At 43.1% G+C, this 18,151-nt stretch overlaps 2 protein-coding genes across 6 annotated transcripts in view; one reads left to right on the forward strand and one right to left on the reverse strand.

Moving 5' to 3' along the window:
* The window catches only part of CLEC16A (C-type lectin domain containing 16A), a 142,904-nt gene that overhangs the window by 107,576 nt on the left and 17,177 nt on the right, over positions 1–18,151 (forward strand). For 4 of the 5 annotated variants that reach the window (XR_008439679.1, XR_008439681.1, XR_008439683.1 and 1 more), the window contains 2 exons: positions 2,676–2,828; positions 8,405–8,501. The gene's annotated coding sequence lies outside the window, so the exon portion shown is untranslated. Of the gene's footprint in view, positions 1–2,675; positions 2,829–8,404; positions 8,502–13,888; positions 13,907–18,151 lie in introns of those variants that run through there. The other variant, XR_008439682.1, reaches the window with a different exon arrangement.
* Positions 5,107–8,412, reverse strand: SOCS1 (suppressor of cytokine signaling 1). The gene is made up of 2 exons (XM_053992505.1): positions 7,950–8,412; positions 5,107–6,091 (listed from the first exon to the last, which is right to left on the reverse strand). Exon 2 carries the CDS (start codon positions 6,014–6,016, stop codon positions 5,393–5,395), a length of 624 nt encoding a protein of 207 aa, XP_053848480.1. The 5' UTR covers positions 6,017–6,091; positions 7,950–8,412; the 3' UTR covers positions 5,107–5,392.

Below are 18,151 nucleotides of genomic sequence, written 5' to 3' on the forward strand. Positions count from 1 at the left end.
GAAGGGTTCACACAGTGTCTTTTAGGCACCTAGTTGGCCAGTCCTGGCAGTTATGTAACCTTCTGAAAGTTTCTGATCTTCATCTAATTCAGCTCTTTAAATTAGCTGGTGTGAACAACTGACCTGGTGACAGCAAATGAGAATGTAAGTGTGACAGAAAACAAAATAATTTCTGAAACATTTGTCAAAGCTATTTCTGAACAGATTGTGTATGTAGAATAGATGCTGGAAAAGTCTAGCAAAAAGGTTTATTGTTTTTTATCTGGGCAGAGCTAAGAAAATAGCTACTAACCTTACTTGTTGTGTAGCAAATTTATCTCCCAAATTCATCCTAATGATAATGTTAGCAATAATACCTATCCTACATCAGCTTCGTAAGTCTCTAGGATATACCAGCTCCACCTCCAGATCTGTCTAGGCTGTCTGAACAGAGATGGTACACAGGCAGGTCAAGAAATAACCAGATGAGACTATTACACTGAGAATTACAAAATCTGTAAGCCTCAGTCGAGTCTGTGTTGTAACATTTTGGGGACAGTATTTTATCTTCTGTTTTCAGTGCTCAGACTAGGAACCAGAAGTTGTTCAAATCCCAGAGAGGAGACCTAAAATCTCAGCCTGAAAGTTCAATCTGACTCAAATTCCAGTAATAATTAGTTTCTGCTGTAGGGAAGTTGATTTGGGGAAAGTTTGGTTTGAAGGGCAGTTTCAGTTTGAAGGGCACAGAGTTGATTTGCAAATACTTTGCAGAGCTGCAAGGAATGGAAGTAGGAAATTGCACACAACCTTGTGTATACTCTTACAGCATCAAAACAGAGCATTCTCAGCCTGTGAATTTGTTGAGGCTCTATCAAGTAAGAAATCTTTATGATGCAATAATAGCTCTTGCATTTAATTTTAAAAAGATACTTACTGTTATTTAATAAAACTATCTGCAGGAAAGTCAGCCATTCCCTGGCAATTGATTTCAGCGGACCCAAACTTTTGCTACAGGTGTTTGGATGGTATCCTCTGTATCCGTTTAAGAGTGATGACCAGATTCACCATTCTTTTACATGGCTGGGAGCTACAAAGAATAACTGAAATTAAGAGTAATTGAGATTAAAATGACAACAGAAAGGTGATCCTACTTTGCCTTGCTAAAAAGAAGAACAGAATGAAAGAAACTGGGCAAATGGGGCTTACAGTGCAGCTAGTTATTTGTTTCATTCTGTTTGGCTGATATTTCATCTTCACAGTGTATCTGCTCCTCTCATAGCTGAAGACTATAGAGAAATTGTTTTGCTATGCACAATCATCTGTCATTTTTCTCTTCAATAGCTACATCCAAAGCATGTCACTGAGCTGCAGAGGGGTAATACTTCTGGCATGTGGGTAACTCAGCTGTCTGTCAGTCAGGAGTTTATATTCTGACTCTGGCCTTTGCTGCTTTGCCCTACTTGAGCAGTGGTTTGTGTGGGAGAAGCTGGGCTTCTCTTTACACTTCCTGCTGGCCCATGTTTCTGTTATTCCATGGTGACACAAGCAGCAAATTAGACTAGGGTGTTGTAAATTTGGCTGCTGTACTGGGAAACAGCTGTGGATGAAAACTACAGACACAGTGACAGGATCTGAGTTATGCAGAAGTATGACAAGTCAGAGGCAATGAAAAGTCTTGAATGGCACTTTGTGGCAATTGGGAGAAACGTCCTGGAAACTTAGGGCACGGGCATTTGTTAGCTTACACTTTTCACAGAAAGCCATCTATAGTCCAAATTAAGTCCCTGTTACACTGCCTTGTCTCGAATCAGTGGAATCAATGAATAAATGCATTGCTCACACAGCTGTTGGCACCAATGGAGAGTGGCAGGAGAGCCAGGCCCTGAATGCCAGCCCAGCACAACAGAAAGGGCTGACCCTGGGTCTGAGGAGAAGGTTCATGTGCTCTTCAACAGAGGATTCAGTACCAGCGGGGTCAAGAGTATTGATGGCTAGATATGGACAGTGTGTTGCCCTAGGGGACACTTTTTTTCTTGTCTGTTGAAAATAGCATCAGTGCTGACTGCAGCTGAAGCCTCATTTCTTGTAAATGACTTCAATCATAACAGAATTAGTGTGACCACAGCCTCAGCGCGGCAACAGGCCCTGCTTGGCATTCAAGCTCCTCCTCCTCCTGAGCACTCAGTAGCTCTCCACAGCTTAAATAAACAGCTTTCTGAATTTCTACAGGTCTGTTAATTTCCTCTGCTTGTTAGTGTTTTACAGCTGTTGCATTGTATGTAATTTAACTACTCAGAAAGTAAAACGTGTTTCAGCCTAAAGGGTGAGGAGGCCCCAGGCCTGCGGCCTGTGCAGTCCCAGGAGCAGGGCTGGGTCCCGCAGGGCCCTGCTCAGAGCCCACCCTGCTGCCCTGGGGACACAGCCACGCTAATAAATAATGCAAATGGCATTATTTTAAAGCTGTCCCTTCCCCACTAACTGTAAATATTGCAGTCTCTTCAAAAGCATGGCTTTGCTGGGCTCCTGAGCATGGCTCAAATTTTCCCATAAGCCTTTAACAGAGACTGTTTACTTTTCAGCCACAGTCAAAAGGTCAGAGGAAAGAGCTGGGTGAGGGGAAGGGACTGGAATCACCACTCTTTATGTACTATTTATCAGGAGAGAGTAAAATCTGTTGCATGTTTCTATTGCTTTAGGTGCACAGTACTGCAAATTCCCTATTTGACCTTGCTGGTGCTTTATTAAAACTGAGCATGAGAGATTTGACAGCTGAAATTACTGCAGAAATCTTCAGGAGACTCCTGCTGTGCCCTGTAGAGGTGACACCACCCTTAAATCAGTGTACACAGGTAACCAGACATTTTAGAGAGCCCTTCATTTGCTCTTATAGAAGGAAAGTCAGAGTGATATTGTGAACACGCATCCTGTGGTTAGGATTTCCTTATTGCATTGGTGTTGGAGCAACCCATATATACCTATTAGAAGGGGGATCTGCCTGGCCACTGTATTGTATGCTGGGGAGAAAGAGACAAGGAAAGGAAGGGGAAGAAAAATAAGGCAGGTAAAGATAATGTAATTTAAAAATACAAGTCAGCTTTGTCTCCTCTTAAGAGACATTTTATACAATTCTGACCTTCTTGTCCTTATTTATAGTTTTGGTTATGTGTTTTTTTTCTGAGCTATCCCATATTTGCATTTCATAATAAAGACAAAATTAAGGTATTTAGGCACCTCATGTGGGAGGATATGGCTTATTTCTGCTAAACTTACTCTAAAGCAATATAAGAGAGAAAGAAAATGCAATTCACTCAATCCTTATGCTTTTCATTCCACACCTCTCAGTGGGAAGCTGCTTATTTATATATCTAGGTCTAGTTTTGCTTGGTTTTCTCAGAGGTAGCAGAGAACCTCCTAAGTTACATTGTGCTTGTTCTACCAGTAATGCTGTCATGTGGGCACTCTTCTGTACAGCAGGGCAAGAGCCATTTGTTCGGAGCCTGAAGGGTTAAAAGATACTAGTGTGGAGCTGGGAAAAAAGAGTATGGGGAAGGGATAACAATCTCTGCTGACAGCAAACCAGTCTGGCAGCCTTCACCCTGCAAAGACTTTTTTCCAATTTAACAATGCTATTCACATTCAGGCAGTAGCATTGCTTCAGTCTCCTATCTGCTGCATAGCACAGCATTCACTACTTCCCAAATTTATATCCTTGCAGCTGCTGTGGGAAAATGCATCATTTGACAACTAATTCCAGCTTTAGAGTTAAGCAGAAATGCTTTCTGCTGTTTTAGGACTGATCCAAAGAATATTTTTAGGGAAGCAACACACCATGATACTGCCTGCGTGTTCTTTTTCCCTTTTTCATAATGCCCAGTCCACTGAGTGATCCTTAGTCATGTCTGAGGAGGAAACCTATTTATTCCAAAGAAACATTAATGAAGTAAGAGCTGATTTGGTAAATATTAAACAAATTATTCAGTAAGGATCACTATAGAACATACACGTAGTGTCTCCTAAAAGTGGCTTTATCTTTAAAAGGAATGTGAATTACAGTAGGGGGAGAGACCTTTTATCTCCCAAACTCTGAAGATTACTTCATTTACTGCTTGCAGTTCCTGTAAGCACTGTTAGATCTGGGCTGATAGAGTACATTTCTGTGAAAGACTCTGCCTTCTTTGAAGTGATTTGGTTCAGCTGTTTTTCTAAGTCAGCTTTTCATGGATTTCAGGAAATGCTTGGGGGAGAGGAGAATCACTTTCTCATAATGCAGGTGACATTTTGCCAAATCAGGCATTTCAAGTCATTCACAGCTGCACTTTGTGGGGGCACTGTTTTTGTGTTTCATGAGCAGATGGAAACAGAGCAGTTAATGTAGTTTAACTTTCTCTGAATGCAGCTTAGCCACTAGAAATTACAGCTGCAAATGTAGAGGCTGATGTTCTCTGGATCCTGTCATGGAGCTAAGTCATAGATTCTTTTAACATGCCAAATCTCTGCTCTGTAGATCAGGAGGAATTTAAGATGAGAAACATATTTTTTATGTCTAAGGATGTCTGCACCTTTGCCATTTGTGTATGCAAATTTTTAAAGGGAACTAAACTATCCTTTCCCCAATGCATCACAATGTTACAGCATTCACAGACTTTTAAAGTGTGTGAAGAGCATTTCTGGACAGTTTTATTTTTCCCCACTGAGGTTCATGGGGTTTGGTTATGTCAGACAGCAATGTCTTATAGCTTAGGGTTTTGCACCTTTCCACAGAAATAAGACAAACCAGTGTTGGTGGAGTTTGCTCAGCCAAGGGTTTGATTTGCACTGTCAAAAACTATGCATCACTGCAGTCTTAATACATTGTTCCTGCTCTCATGGATTTAGGAGAGAAGTGGATTCCTGGGCAGATTCACCCTGAGTATATTTTCTACTTGCTTGCCCTTTTTAATTCTAGGCTTTTGCAGGCAGGAATCCTCTGCTTGCTGGACCAGACACTAAGCACTAAGACAGACTAATTTGCTAGGGCAAAGAAGCAGGACCATGTGGAGATCTGTCTGCACTTACACACTCAGTTAAGCAGTTAGTCTGCCAGCAGGATAGGTGCCAGAGCCTTTAAAACTACAAACAGAGATGCTATTTTTTTAAAAACTGTGACAATAAAGTTTATTATGTTAATATCATTAAAAATATTATAAAATAGTAAAATATTCTGCTTGGCAGAAAAATTATGCCAGGGTTTTAAAACCCCAGGTTTGTGCAAACAGTTTTTGTAAACATAAGAAGTCAAGTGTTCAGGTTCCATCGCAAAATACAGTAAACTGCTACAAAAATAAGTTCGCTCACTGTCAAACATATTTAAAAACCCAGGAAGATGGATTTCATTACACATGTCTAATGTGTCCCTATACAGTTAATGCTGCACTTATATCTGAAATGGGAAGGATTTCAGGTAGTCCTTTAAAACAGGATTGAGTGGGATCTGATTTAAGTTCTCTCTTCCAAAAGTCTTCACGATGCTTTTCCGGCAGAGCTCCTGCAGTGGCTGCACCCGGACCTTGCGAAGGGGGGCAACCAGTACCTTCCTCGGGGAGCTTAGGTAATGTTCCAGCAGCTTAAAAAGACAGTCAAAAGTCTCTTTGCTGCCATCCAGGCTGAAACGCCCAGTCTGAAAGTTAATCCGGATACTGGTGGGCCCAGTTGCAGTCTTAACACTGATGGCAAAGAAGCAATTCTTTTGTGTGCTGTCCCTGATGAGGAAGGTGCCCTCGGGCTCAGACTTCAGCTTCTCGTGGGCAGCACTGACAGTCAGAGGCCCCCAGTAGAAGCCACAGGCATCCAGCAGGCTGCTGGCTCGAGTGATGCTACTGAAATCCGCTTGGGAGCGAAAGGTTCGGAAGTGTGTGTTGCCCTGTGCCTGCACAGTGCCGGGCCGGCCGGGGCCCTGGAAGCCTCGTGCCTGTGAGCAATCCCGTGCCGGAGGGTCAAGAAGCCTTCTTGGGTCTGCTCCAAGTGCATTATCTGCTGACACCTTGCTGTGCGCTACCATCCTACAGCCGAGAGCAGCGGATGCGGTCTTCCATAGCGTCAGTGGCTACGGCAGGGCGGCCTTCCAGCAGCTACTCTGAAATGCCAAGGAGAGACACCATGTGAGATCGATCCCCAGGGACAGCCGGCAGCAATCGCTGAATGACCAACTCTTCCATTGATACACCTCCCACCCCTTATAAAATAATAACATATTCATTTAACAATTTACACCAGGCAAGCAACTGCTCTCTTTTGGACAAGATTAGCAGCCTATCACTATGGCAAACTCCAAAGCTCCAAAAATATTTAGCAAGGATCATTAACAGCTACAGAAGAAAATAAGTTTCCCTGCTATGAGCCCTTTTCAGGGCCTAGCAACTCAAATGCCTTCTCAATGAGAAGTCATCTCATGGACACCCTCTCCCATTCTCAAGTTTTTAAAGAACAAATCAACAAGGTTTTACAACTGAATTACCATTTTTTTCTGCCTTCCCAACTACAATGTCAGAACTCTGCACACAATGTTGTTATTTGGTGCTTGCATTGTATGAAAAAAGAGAAAGTGGATGAAGGCTGTGTTCCCAGATAATTGGGGAAGAGAGTGAGGTGAGGTTCCATTGTATGACTGAGGTGTAACTTGGAGGGGCAGCCTGTAACACGGTCAATTTACACAGTAATCCTAAAACTTCTTTCCTCTCTCCTGTTAACCTGAGGCTCAGCTATAAAAGGCTATTTCCATTCTCCCAAGTTTCCCTTGGGACAGCAATGCTACAACCTACTAGCTTATACAAATCAACCTCTGTGAACCCTTAAAGCATTACTCCACAGTCTCTCTCTCTTTTTTGTATCACATGCACTTTAAGTGGCCCAATCTAAATTGCTTCCTATTGATATATCTTTCAACATGAGGGACTAAATTCATCCCTCGTGTTACTTCAAAGGAATTAGCAGTGCTGCACCAGGAATGAGTTTGGCCTGAAATGTCTGCCTCTGACAGTGTGGTTCAATACATCTCCGCTGGCTGCCTTGACCTTACTGGCAAGCATAGATTTTAGGATTTATCCCTATAGTCAGATATAGATCTGCAGCAGCAGCTTGTTGAGAAACCTTGAAGGATTCTCAGAAATGAATCCCTCAGCCGTCTCACAGTTCAGGGTAACATGCTAATGAGGATTTCTAAGAAAGCATGCCGCTGGATTCCTGTCTGTGCTAATTTAACAACTTGATGTTTAGTTTCATTTAGGTCATATTACTTCCTCAAACACCTACGAGGGTTATAAAATCCTTAAGCTGGTAAGTAACAGGCTGAAAGTAGCATTGGGCTTGCTTTGCACAGCAGAAGGAAACTGATGCCAGTTTTTCCAATTACTGAGCCAGGATAATCGCTCAGTATTTAAAGTTAAAAATTCCGTTTCAGGACACCCTGGGGAGAAATAAGCACTAAGCCCGCGATCTAAAAATCAAAGGGCTCCCTAGCAGAAGCCGTGGGGAGCTAAGCGAGAGTTTGCAGTGCCTTTCCGAGGCGAACAGAGCAAACGGGGAACACGCCAGTCTTCGGAGCCCGAAAGCCAGGGCAGGGATCTGGGACAAGGGTGCCACGACTGCGGCGGAGCGGAGACTTCTGCGGGGTCCGGGGCCTGGCCCGGCTGGTCCCGGCGGCGGCGCGGCCGTGCGGGCACTGCGGGCGCGGGGCCCTGCGAACCCCGCTGCGTGTTCCCTTTAGTGCTTGTCCCACTATTTTACACCAGGCACGACAGGTCTGTCTGAGCACGGACACTGAGTCAAAAAGGGAGGGGTAAAATGTATTTAAAAAAAAAAAAAAAAAAATTAAAGGGCAAAGACTCCCGAAGCCACCACGCTCTTGGCACATCTGGCAAGACTCCTCCGAAATCTGAGCCCTCGGTGCACGTCGCGGTTGGCGCGGACCCCCCGGGGCAGACACCCTCCCTTACCTCGGGGTGCCGCGGGTGGGGGCCGCTCCCGGAGCGCAGAACACGCTGCCAGTCCCAGTCCTGCTGCTAGTCCCGGTCCTGGCCCCGGGGGCCGGTCGAGCATCCTCCGGCGGGGGCCCTGCCTGGCGCCGCGGCGAGCCGGGGCTGCCGCGGGGCGGGCGGGCGAGCGACTCCTGCAGCGCTCCCGGCCCCTCCAGCGCTCTGTGGCCACGCATCGCCCCGGCTTTTTATTTAACGCGGCGGAGCTCGGCTCGGCTCCTCCCCGCCTTCTCGGAAAGCATGTGGCCTACGTTCACTTTCGCTTTCCCAAAGGCTTGGTGGCTCTGAGCCAGCGGTGGCACCGCCTCCGGAGAACGGCAGGCTCCCTGCCCGCCGCTGGGGATGCTCTTCAACCTCTCTTCTTCTATCCGACTACGTCTGGGTTTACTCTTTTTTTGCTTTTTTTTCCCGGACAGCCCCTTTGGAGCAGGCGGTGGCCGCGGGCAGGGTCGAGAGGTGCTGCGGGGAAAATCCGAGCACGGAAGCCCTGTGTGGCCCCAGGGAGGACAAGAGGTAGGTGATGGATGAGGCTCTGATGGCAGCTACCTCAAAACGTGGGGGGTGGGGGGGTAAATGGCAAGAAAAGCAAGCAAGCAACCACTGCGGGGAGGTTTAACGTGAAAACAGCTGTTCTCCTCAGAGCTAACAGGTCAGCATGGACAGAAGAGGTAAGAGGACTTAATGTATAATTTAAATGTTAAAAAAAGGACAAAATATTAGACCAATAATCTCAAAGTACAAAAAAAGCATTCATAGAAGCTTATAATGCTTATGATCCACTGAGAAGACTGTAAAGATGCAACACTGGGGTTTGAGTTGTTAAAGCAGAACTTCCCTGGGGTTTTCCCCAGAGTAATCAGAATTAAAAGTAGCTGTTCAAATCCCAGCGCTATTTATAACCTTGCCAGCAGCCAGTGCAGGAGACTTGGAATGCTCTCCTGCTCACCCAGAAAGAGATTTGAAACCTCAAATACCACACCCGTATCTTATGTGCTCCCTTAAGCGGGCCCAGTAAAGTGTGCTTTCTTCCAAAGAGGATGTTTATTAAATAACCACCACGTTTTAGAGGCCAAGATGTTTCCCTGTAGTTAACATGATGTTTTGTGACAATGCAAAGGAAATGTCTCTGTCAAGTGATTAAGGGGAGAGGGGATGGCAATGCCTTATGAGTTGTCTTTTGGGATGAAGTTGAGGGAATGTATTTCTTGCTTTGAGACTAAATATTCTTTTCAAAATCCAGTGTGATCACAGACTGACTTAACCTGATGGCAATACAGCACCTTACAGTGATGTGCAGCCAGTGTACAATAGATGAATCTTGACATTTCTGATGATGTTTTAGCCACCAAAATTTACTGCTTATTTCTGTCATGCAAGAGCATAGTTGTCATGAATTTGGAGAAGCAGTGTGCCATTAATTTTAAGACCTTGCACAGAGATTCACTTTATGCTCAGACTCCTCTCTCAAGTTTTGAGCAACAGAGCTTTAGTCAAGGTTTGGCATAATCTGCTGGACGAAGCTCATTTGCTTTACTGTATCAAGCAAAAGCATGAAGGACTGGTGAAACTGAAACTTCCCTTAGAATCTGAACATGCAATATTGCCACTCTTTGGCATAGTGTGCTCCACGCAGGAGTAGATTCCGTGGCTGGTTTGGCTATGGCACTGTTGGTGTTCACACAAGTACTACAGCCAGGCCTTGCCCTTAGCAGCTTAAAGTCTACTTTGGCAAGACAAAGTCCCCTTCCTCCCCCCCCACTCTTCAAAGAAAAGGGTTTTGAAGTGCTTAACTCTGTCAAGATAAGATAAATCAGAACCAAAAGTATAGCTCAGATCCTCTTAACTCCTCTCCCAGCCCCCGGGGCGCCCAGCGAGCTCCCTCCCTGCTGCTGCAGCCTTGTCCTGCCGTGGCTGTGGCTTTTAGGGGCAGAGCACTTCATGGCTGTAATGCAGCACATTGGGATGCGAGTTTCTCACATGAGACAGAGTTGGCTGGAGGTTGCTGTAGATGTGCCAGGAAAGCTGTTTCACTCTCATGTAATTTTTAATTTTGTAAGATCACAGGGGAAAGAAAGATCCTGCAGGTGCACATGTAGTCTGTCTGCCATGGACTGAGTAGTGCAGCTGACAAAGTGTCCGTCCAATAAGTCGTGTTCATTGAGCAGGAATGTGGTAATAATATTCACTTGCAACGCTTCAGAGCTTGGCAAGGCTCGAATGGGTAGGTGAACTCCCAGTCGCAGAGGAGAGTGATGGAGTGAACTTGCCAGCTTGGACACCAGAAGCCAAGTGTGTCAGGCTGCTGCTTATGGAGTTTGACACCATCCCTTACGTGAACCATAGTGAAAGTGGTCCAGGGTGCTCCATGAAGTGCCTTAGAAAGGCTTGCCCAGGAGAAATGGGCTTCAGCTGTAGTGTGTGAAGGAGATTTGCACAGTGAGTGAAGTTTCTGTGATAGGAGTTGAGGGTTTAGATGTGAGGGTCCCACAAGTTGAGCTTTCTTGGGAAATCTTCAGTTTTACCCACGCATGTTTTGTTTTTGCAACTCTCCATTCTCATCCTTTGGTTTCCTTTCCTGCATCCCCTCCCTCGCCTTAAACCCCCAGCAGTGTGTGCCTCGGGAGGAGCTCCGTGCCAGCGGGATCCCACAGGGTGCGGTCACAGTACAGTGCAGTGCAGGGCAGTGCAGGGCAGTGCAGAAAGGGGAACCTGGGCAGAGCTGCTGGACAGAGCATCTGGGGGGAAGCATCTTTAGATAAAGCACTGAAGGTGAAAACACCGCTGCCAGTCAAGGTGATTCTGACCCGTGCTCTGGCAGCTTAAGGAGCACTTGCTGCTTTTTGCAAGGTGAATTAGAGTCTATTTGATAAGTAAAGCCTTCCATGTGAAATGCTTATTTTTCTCCATGTGGAGAAACAAATTGCGTTTCCTTCCCTGATGATGGTCTCAGAAAAGAAAAGCAAAATCTGGAGAGAAAATTATTAAATTTAATTATTAATTATTAATTAAATTTAATTATTAATTATTAAATTTAAGACATTACCCCATCTTCCTTTCTCCCTTGTTTCTAGAGCAGGAAAGTAAATGCTTTTCTCTGAAGGTTTGTATCAGTAAACCTCCAAAAGTTAGGATAAAGAACAAACTTAGCTTTAGTTAAAAATGAAAGTCCTTAGCCCTATTTTGTAAACATTGTTTTGAAAAATGACAGAAAATTCAGAGGAATTGCTGGGCATTTGTAAAGCAGGAGCATGGCTTACTGGCTAGAAACAGGACAAAGGTGACAGGGAATCTGTTTAGAAAGCCCTGGGAATAGGGATGCCAGGTAAGGCCTACCAGAAAGCAGCAAGAGAAAAAACATGGTTCTGAAGATGGTTTTGGAGGTGGGAGAGTTTCTGTTTCTGTTGGGAATACATGAGACATTTGCCTGTTGGTTAGTTTTCCAAACCCCACACTCTTAGCCCAACTAACAGCAGAATAATGCAGGCAGAGCTTCTTCTATTTGTGCTCCAAGCCTTTCCTCACCCTCTGAAACCACCAGGAGGGATGAGGTTGTGATACCATGTGTGGTATTCCCCAGTATAAAATCCATTATGGGGCATTCCACACCCTGCTGAATTCATCTCCACTGCAGGGACAGTCCTCTGGGAAAAAAAAAAAATCAGAAAACCTGAAAGGCTTAGGAAACCAGCAGGCACTCCCCATTTTAGCTTTTTCCTAGCTTTTGAGAATAGAAGGAGACACTGATTCTATTATCCATCTGGATTAATGGACAGGCCAATGTGTCTGTGGGACAGCATGTTGCTTAGAGTTTGGTACAGTAAGGAATCAGTGTGGGAATTAATATAGAATTGCTATTTTCTTGCAAAAATGGTTCAGTAAATAGAGTCATATTTGACTATTTGTCTTTTGTCTTGTGCTGATACTGTACATGATAGCTCTTACATGAATGTACTCAGTATCTAAACTGATCAAATCACCAACATCATCATTAGAAAAGGGGAACTGAAGCACCAAGAGATTCAGTGATTTGCTTGAAGTCAGAGAGTGAGATAGACTGCAGAAGGGCTAGGAATGGAACATAATTCAGGTCTTCACAGCCCAATACTAGAAACTTAACCACAATACCATCCTTCCTGTTTTAGTGGGTTTTGTTTTCTTCTCCAGAATCTGAATTTTCATTTAAACGAAACCCTTGAAATCGGAATTCTTTGATTTTGCAAGTAAATTAGACACCACACTGTCTGTGAGTCTGCTTTCAGATGCACTGAAACCAGCAGCACTGAGCCAAGTGTGAACCTGTCACCCACTTTGACAAAGTATTTGGGTTAGAGTTTGATGCATTTAAACAGGACGTGTCCAAGAGATGCAGCTATTGTGCTATCGCCTCACACATTTCCATTCCCATACTATCCAATCAATCATTTTCTAAGTTAAGAGGTAATAAAGTGGTCCTGATGAATACAGCTCATCTTCTTATCCTTTTAATCAACTCTTCCAGGTAAAACAGCTACAGATGTGACTCACTTTACACTGGTATTAGTTATCATGCTAGGTATCACTGAAGAACAATGTGTGTCCGGCCAGGCTGTCAGTCACAGCAAATTCATCATTATGCCAAGAACAAAATACATTTTGAGGATGTCACCAAATTGTTATCAAGCTTTGATAAGCATCTACCTAGACAAGGGCAAGCCAGTTGGTACAGCAATAATTAATTCTCTCTGAACTGAAATTAATTCTCTCTGCTGTTCTGCAGAGAATGTCCAAGTCAGATCCCATCCAGATGGGATGGATTAGAGGAATTAGTGGTTTTGTCTTCTAAAAAGGATGTGCACATGTGTGCTGGCTAGAATGAAGAACTCTGAGGTTTGGAAGTTAAACAAATTAAGCTTAATTGTGGATTAAGGCTGAGTAAGAGCTGATCCTCTCTGTCCCTTAAGTTCCTTTGAATAGTCCGTGTTGTCTGAAATAATTCACTGTAAGAGATATAAACTGCTATTTTTCAAATAAGCAGTAAATTAACTGTCTGAGGCTATGAGGGAAGTTTCTTTCTCAGCTGGCTGTTCTGGAATTGTTTAATTTGAATTATGTTAATTACTTTCTCAGGGTAGTTAATGCTGGTTTCCTTGAGCCCAGACTAAATGGATCCTGTCTGATGTTCAGTGGAAGTTCCTTGTTGATATTAACTAAGTCAAATCAAGATTCACATTAGTCTCATGAATTCAAATGCTGAGCACTTAACCACATGAAAATGTGGTTTGGGTTTTCTGCATTTCAGTAGTTTAGACATCCTTCTTCATAGTTAGTTGAGTGGGGGGGGAAAAAAGGGAAAGTCTCAAAATTGTTGGTAAAAATATTGTGAAAGGGCAGCCTGCTTTATGATGTTTTTTTTCATCCAAATGACAAATTTGTCTTACTGGATTGTGTGTGAGTGTGTCTGTATGTGCATACTCCACAATTGATGAAGGAACTTTGGATCCCTAAAAATATCGTTGGTGCTAATTGAAGAGGTAGCAGGGTGCTGTTCAGGGAACTGCAGCAATAAATACTGGGCTGGACATCTTAAAGCAGAAGCACATGAAGCTAGTTTGGCTTCCAGATACATCTGCTGAACTACAGAGCTTTCAGTGCTGGCTAGAGGAACACATTTTATTCTTGGGCATATTCAACACGTGGGGAGATTTTTATGGTTGGGGTGAGGTAAAGGAAATGATTCAAGTGTTCCTCATCTTTGGTTTTCAGTCCACAGAAATTGAATAAAATTCATTCTTAATATAGTCAAATGGATCCAAATCTCAGTTCCATTTCTTTGAATCTAGAGAGATTCTACAGTCCAAATTAAAAAGAAAAAGGTTGTCCTGTTCTTAAAGTGAATAAAGACTGATGAAGTGCTGTTACAGGAGGCAGAATTAGCACACTGGAAGTTGAGAAACGAGAAGGTGATGGCAAAGCAGTGTTTTGCAGCATCAGTCAGATCCAGGTGGGCAACTCACTGAGGCACTTTCAGATGATTTGGTTGGATTTTTAAAACTTGAAGCCATCAAGCCTGGATGACTAAATCTGAATAAATCACTGTTAATACTCAGAGAAAAGACCTTCCATGGGCATGATATGCTGACCTCTGTATTGCTACTGTGATTGTAATCTACCTTCATTGACAGATCTTTTTTTCAGTTGCAGTCAAATCCCAAATCATAAACCACCAAACTCTTCTGATGATGGAATATATTTGGTTCTGCAGTATCTAATAACTCCTATACCAAACAAACAGAAACTACTGAATGTGCACCTTTTATTCTACTGTACAGATTGGTCTAATATAGATTTTGTTATTGGCTTACACTCTTCAAAGTATTGAGAAATTATCCAGATTTCTCTTCCTCCTCTGTCCCTGGAGAAAAGATAAGTCCTGATAGGTGGGTCAATAGTTTTCTTCAGAGTAAAAATATTAATTCCTCATTTGCCAAGAAAAGAAAAGGAAAAAAAAAAAAAAAACACCATAATTGCTGTTGTGGAAAAAGAATTGGATTTTTTTTCTTCAGACATTTTCCCTCTCCAGATTTATTGCAAAGCTCAGCCAATTTTACATGTGAGCTCAACAAGCTGAGTGCAAAATGGATTATTTTCACCATGTTCCAGCTCCAGGAATATTTCTAGGAATCAGGAGAATAGGCTGACAGTTTCTGATGAAAGATAAAAAAGTCCTTTAAATGTAGAATTTTTGGCATCTAATGTTAAAGAAATATCATCCAATGATATTAATGAAGCATTTTCTAATTTTAGAAATATCTTTAAAAGTTATATACAGACCTCACCACACATACTTTTGGATTAATTAAGGAGAAATATTATGTTATGTAAAATTAGTGTAGCTTAGCATCCAGGCCTTGATGTCCTCTATCAGTAAATTAGATAATTAAGACTATGAAAGTTGGAAGAGTGCCCAGCCTGGAGGATTTTCTGCAGGAGTTCTGGAGAGACTTCATGGAGTTGCTCTTATAGGGAGGGTTTCTGTCTGTGGTGACTCACTTTTCCAGGGCCACTTTGTCCTCTGAGAGTGCAAGAAGTCCTATTGTAACTTGTGTTAAACTGGAAATGAGTGCTGTGCTGTATTTCAACTGCAGATCTATTTCTGTTCACAATAACGTCACAAGAAAATACTGGCAAAATTTCTGATAATGAGTCTAGAAGAAGCCTTACCCTTAATCACATTAATTGAACTGAGCTTGCCAAGACGACCTTCTAAAACTTACTGGACACATGGGTAAGTGACCTGTGATGCCTGAAACCACCAGTGATTCTAGTACACCTTTACTGACAGAAAAGCCTTCTGGAAAGGTAACTGGAGCTATTCTTACAGGAGAACAGTTTAAATTTGTACTTCTCCTTAGGTCTTTGCTCCACCTGCCCTGTGCTGTCTCTGTCTTATACCACTGGAGTATGGACTGAGTTACCTCTCAGTTTTTGCAGCGGTACCAAAACTCTGTCCGTGACCTTCGGGATTTACTTCCAAACAAAATGATCTGTATATTGCTGACACTGGAGCCTCATCCAACATAAATTCATACAGCCTGCAGGTAGTTGCTGATTTAGTCCGTAGCTAATCTGAAGTTCCATAATTAGATGTCTCTAATCACCAGTTTAAAAATTCAGATTAGCTGTGTGATAAGTCATAAAGAAAAAGCAGATATAATTCTTCCTATGCCAAGTGTTGGAGCCTTTTCCCTCAAGAGCTTTCATATGCAAATAGATACAGAGAAGCACCTACTACAGTACCAGCAAGAAATACTAATAAATGTATGACTGTAAATTTAATGTAAATTTAAATACTGTGCTCTCTGTCATGACTTCCCATATAAATAGGTTTATATACTCTCTTCCTGGGTCTGTAAGAAAGGTTAAATTACTAACAGGGAGTAGTTTTTGCAGTTAGACCCTTTGTAATCTTCACACAGTGCTGTCCTTACCCTTGGCAAAGGTGGAGCAGCTACAGACAAGGTCCTGCATATCCTGAGAAGTTTGCTGAGCTTCAGAAGCCAGCCAGACACCCAGAATTTCTGGCTACATTAAAAATAGCCCAGTATCTTCCCAAGTCCATGCTCAGACTCTGTGCTCTGGTCAGGAGGAAATTTCCTCGAGTTTAGACTTTTTGCTAAAGACTTGGCAGGAGTTTCATCAGAGCACATCAGAAGATTTCCTGTTCCAGTAGTCTATAAACACAGTAACAATAGGACAGTGGCTCTGTTCTTAGGAAGTGTCTCAGAAATTTTTTTCTTTGTTGTGCAAGTTGAACATTTTGTTCTGTAGTTGGTGCTGTTGCTTTATTAGGAATGTGATGGATGTGCTGTGGCTATAGGAGAATACAAATGCGACTTCACATGCAGACTTGACTTCTGCATCCAAAGTGCTGCCAGTGGCAGTTGGGCAGAGATCTCCAAGTAGATGTTTATAGCAATATGGAAAAACAGGATTGCACCCACAACAGAGCAGTCCTGACCTTAGATCTACTGCTAAAATAGCCTATTTTTGAAGAGATTAAGGACAAAGAGATTCTAGATACACTTGCATTACAAATTTTGAATTCACTTAAAGGACACTGCCTAACTCCTCCAGTTTAATTCTGGCTTTTTATTCCTTGCATACTTTATCCTTCTTTTCTTAGTGTCCCATTTTCCCCAGGACAGTCATTGATTGATCACTGGGCCAGAGACCAGGGTGGCCCCAGGCAGGGCTGCCAAGAGATCCCTGCACTGGAGGGTTCCAGGTGTCAGGGCTGGAAAAAGCAGCTTGCCTGGATCAAAAAAGCCCTCACTTCTTGCCTGCTCATGGGCCATACTAGAAATAGCTCACCACTGATAATGGTGCATTGTGTTATTCCAGCAGTAAATCATAGCATTCCACACTTTTACTTCTCTGTTTCTAGGAAATTCAGTTAAAAACTTGTTCCAATACACACACAAATACACACACACACACAAAAGAAGAATGCATTTACTCTCAGTGGCTGTGTTTACCATCAGAGTTGGTAATGTTTCCTGAAATTGGTTTCTGGTCCCCCGAAAGGCTATGGGTTTTTCTTCTTCTTTTATTTTCCTTTCTTTTTTCTTTTTTTTTTTTTTTTTCAAAGTTTAATGTCAGGAAAACTGAACTACATACATGAAACTTTAAAATATCAACTGTGTAGATAAATTGTGGCATCATTGTGGCATCAGGGGCATAACATGTGTGTGACCTGCCTCCCGTTCCATGAATTCCAGTGAATTCCCAGTTTCCACTAGCAGGTGGCAGACAGATCTGAGTGTGGCTATTTCCTGTTCATTTTGAACCAACCTGTGGTTGTGATGGCGGGGGAAGAGAAGGAATGCTGTGATCTGGGGGGAGAGAGAAACACTGGACTGGAGCCTGGGGAAGTAAAACCCATTGGTTGTTAGGGAGTTGCACTCATTGAGTTGTTTCACAGCACGTATGAATCCTCTTCATGTGACAGACCTGCTGCACAAAATGCCAAGAGTGGTACAGCCTGCAGGGCTTTGGCAAACAGATCATCTCTCATGATTCAGGCAGTATCCTTCCTCTGCTCTGCCTATGATGATCTCTCAAATGTGAACTTCAAAGGCAGGGCTAAAGCTGAATCTGGCTTCAAAAAATTACCCACAAGCAGACATTTGTGCAGCATAAAAATGAGAAAGTGATCCGGAGTGTCTGAAGCTCCCAATGTAGGTTGCCAAAGCAATTGTTGCTGAATTAACTGCATGTTTGTACTGGTTATTTAGAAACAGCTTTAAGAGACTTTCCTCTCTTAATTTCACTCATACCTTAACTTTGAGACACTGACAGTGTCACTGCCAACTTCCCACAAGTCCCATAGCCAATTCTAATTTACATAAATGATTCTGCATACTGCTATATGCAGACAGAAATGGGTATCCTCTTGGGTTTTGTTTCTTCCCTTACCTCCTCCCAGCCCCCTTCCCAGGGCTGGGGAAATATGACAGATGCCTGTGCAGGCAGAAGCAGATTTGGGAGGGTCTGTGCATTTTTCTCCTCTGGGTTTACCACACTGAGGAGCACTCTATGACTAGAAACGAGTCCTAATCATTGGGGATTTAGTAACCATTCCCCTCTGAAAATGGGATTTCAGTGCAGTCATGAGGCTGTGCAGA

The sequence above is a fragment of the Vidua macroura genome, chromosome 16, assembly GCF_024509145.1.
Source record: "Vidua macroura isolate BioBank_ID:100142 chromosome 16, ASM2450914v1, whole genome shotgun sequence".
Taxonomy (NCBI): Eukaryota; Metazoa; Chordata; class Aves; order Passeriformes; family Viduidae; genus Vidua; species Vidua macroura.